Here is a 598-nt window from a genome sequence, read left to right as displayed (position 1 = left end):
ACCTGGGAACACAGGCCCCGCCCCCCGCTCACCTGGGCCCCCTGGCCTTCCCTGGCACCCCGCGGCCCCGGCGCCCCGCGCTGCAGGCCCCGCACCGCCCCCAGCAGGTGCTCGGCGCTGAGGCGCATCTCGGCGATGGTGTCGGCCGCCTCGATGAGGTCCCGGTAGCGCTCCCCCACCATCTGCCGCAGCTCCTCCCGCTTCTGCTCGATGCCCGCCCGCAGCCGCCGCTCCACCTCGCGCAGCTCGACCGTCGTGTGCGCCTCGAACAGCGCCGCCGCCTCCGTGCCCCGCGGCAGCCCGGGCCCCGCCGCCGCCGCCGCCGCCGCCATCTTGGGCGCGACCCTGGGCGGCCGCCGTCCGTCCCTTTACCCGTGACGTGTCCGACAGGTGCCGCCGCCATCTTTGGGAGGGGCAGCCACACTTCCGGGCACTGGGGGCATCGCTCGGCGCCATCTTTGGGAGGGCTCGCGGGACTTCCGGTCAATTGCTAACCTGCCTCATGGACCGCCATCTTTGTGAGGGGCAAGGGCAACCTCCCCATTGAGCCCCGCCCCCTTCCATAGGGTCTCCACGTGCTGAGCCCCGCCCCCTTCCA

At 73.9% G+C, this 598-nt stretch overlaps 1 protein-coding gene across 2 annotated transcripts in view; it reads right to left on the bottom strand.

Annotated features, from left to right (window-relative positions):
- COG1 (component of oligomeric golgi complex 1) overlaps positions 1-344 on the bottom strand; it is a 13,876-nt gene extending 13,532 nt beyond the window's left edge. For both annotated transcript variants that reach the window (XM_034789721.1, XM_034789722.1), the window contains exon 1: positions 33-344. In XM_034789721.1, the coding sequence (XP_034645612.1) occupies positions 33-332 (300 nt within the window). In that variant the 5' untranslated portion in view covers positions 333-344. The remainder of the gene's footprint in view (positions 1-32) is intronic.
- Positions 345-598: the final 254 nt, after the last annotated feature.

The sequence above is a fragment of the Trachemys scripta genome, chromosome 14, assembly GCF_013100865.1.
Source record: "Trachemys scripta elegans isolate TJP31775 chromosome 14, CAS_Tse_1.0, whole genome shotgun sequence".
Lineage (NCBI taxonomy): Eukaryota > Metazoa > Chordata > Testudines > Emydidae > Trachemys > Trachemys scripta.
Note: the sequence above shows the minus strand (reverse complement) of the source record. Positions and strands in the feature narration are given on the sequence as shown.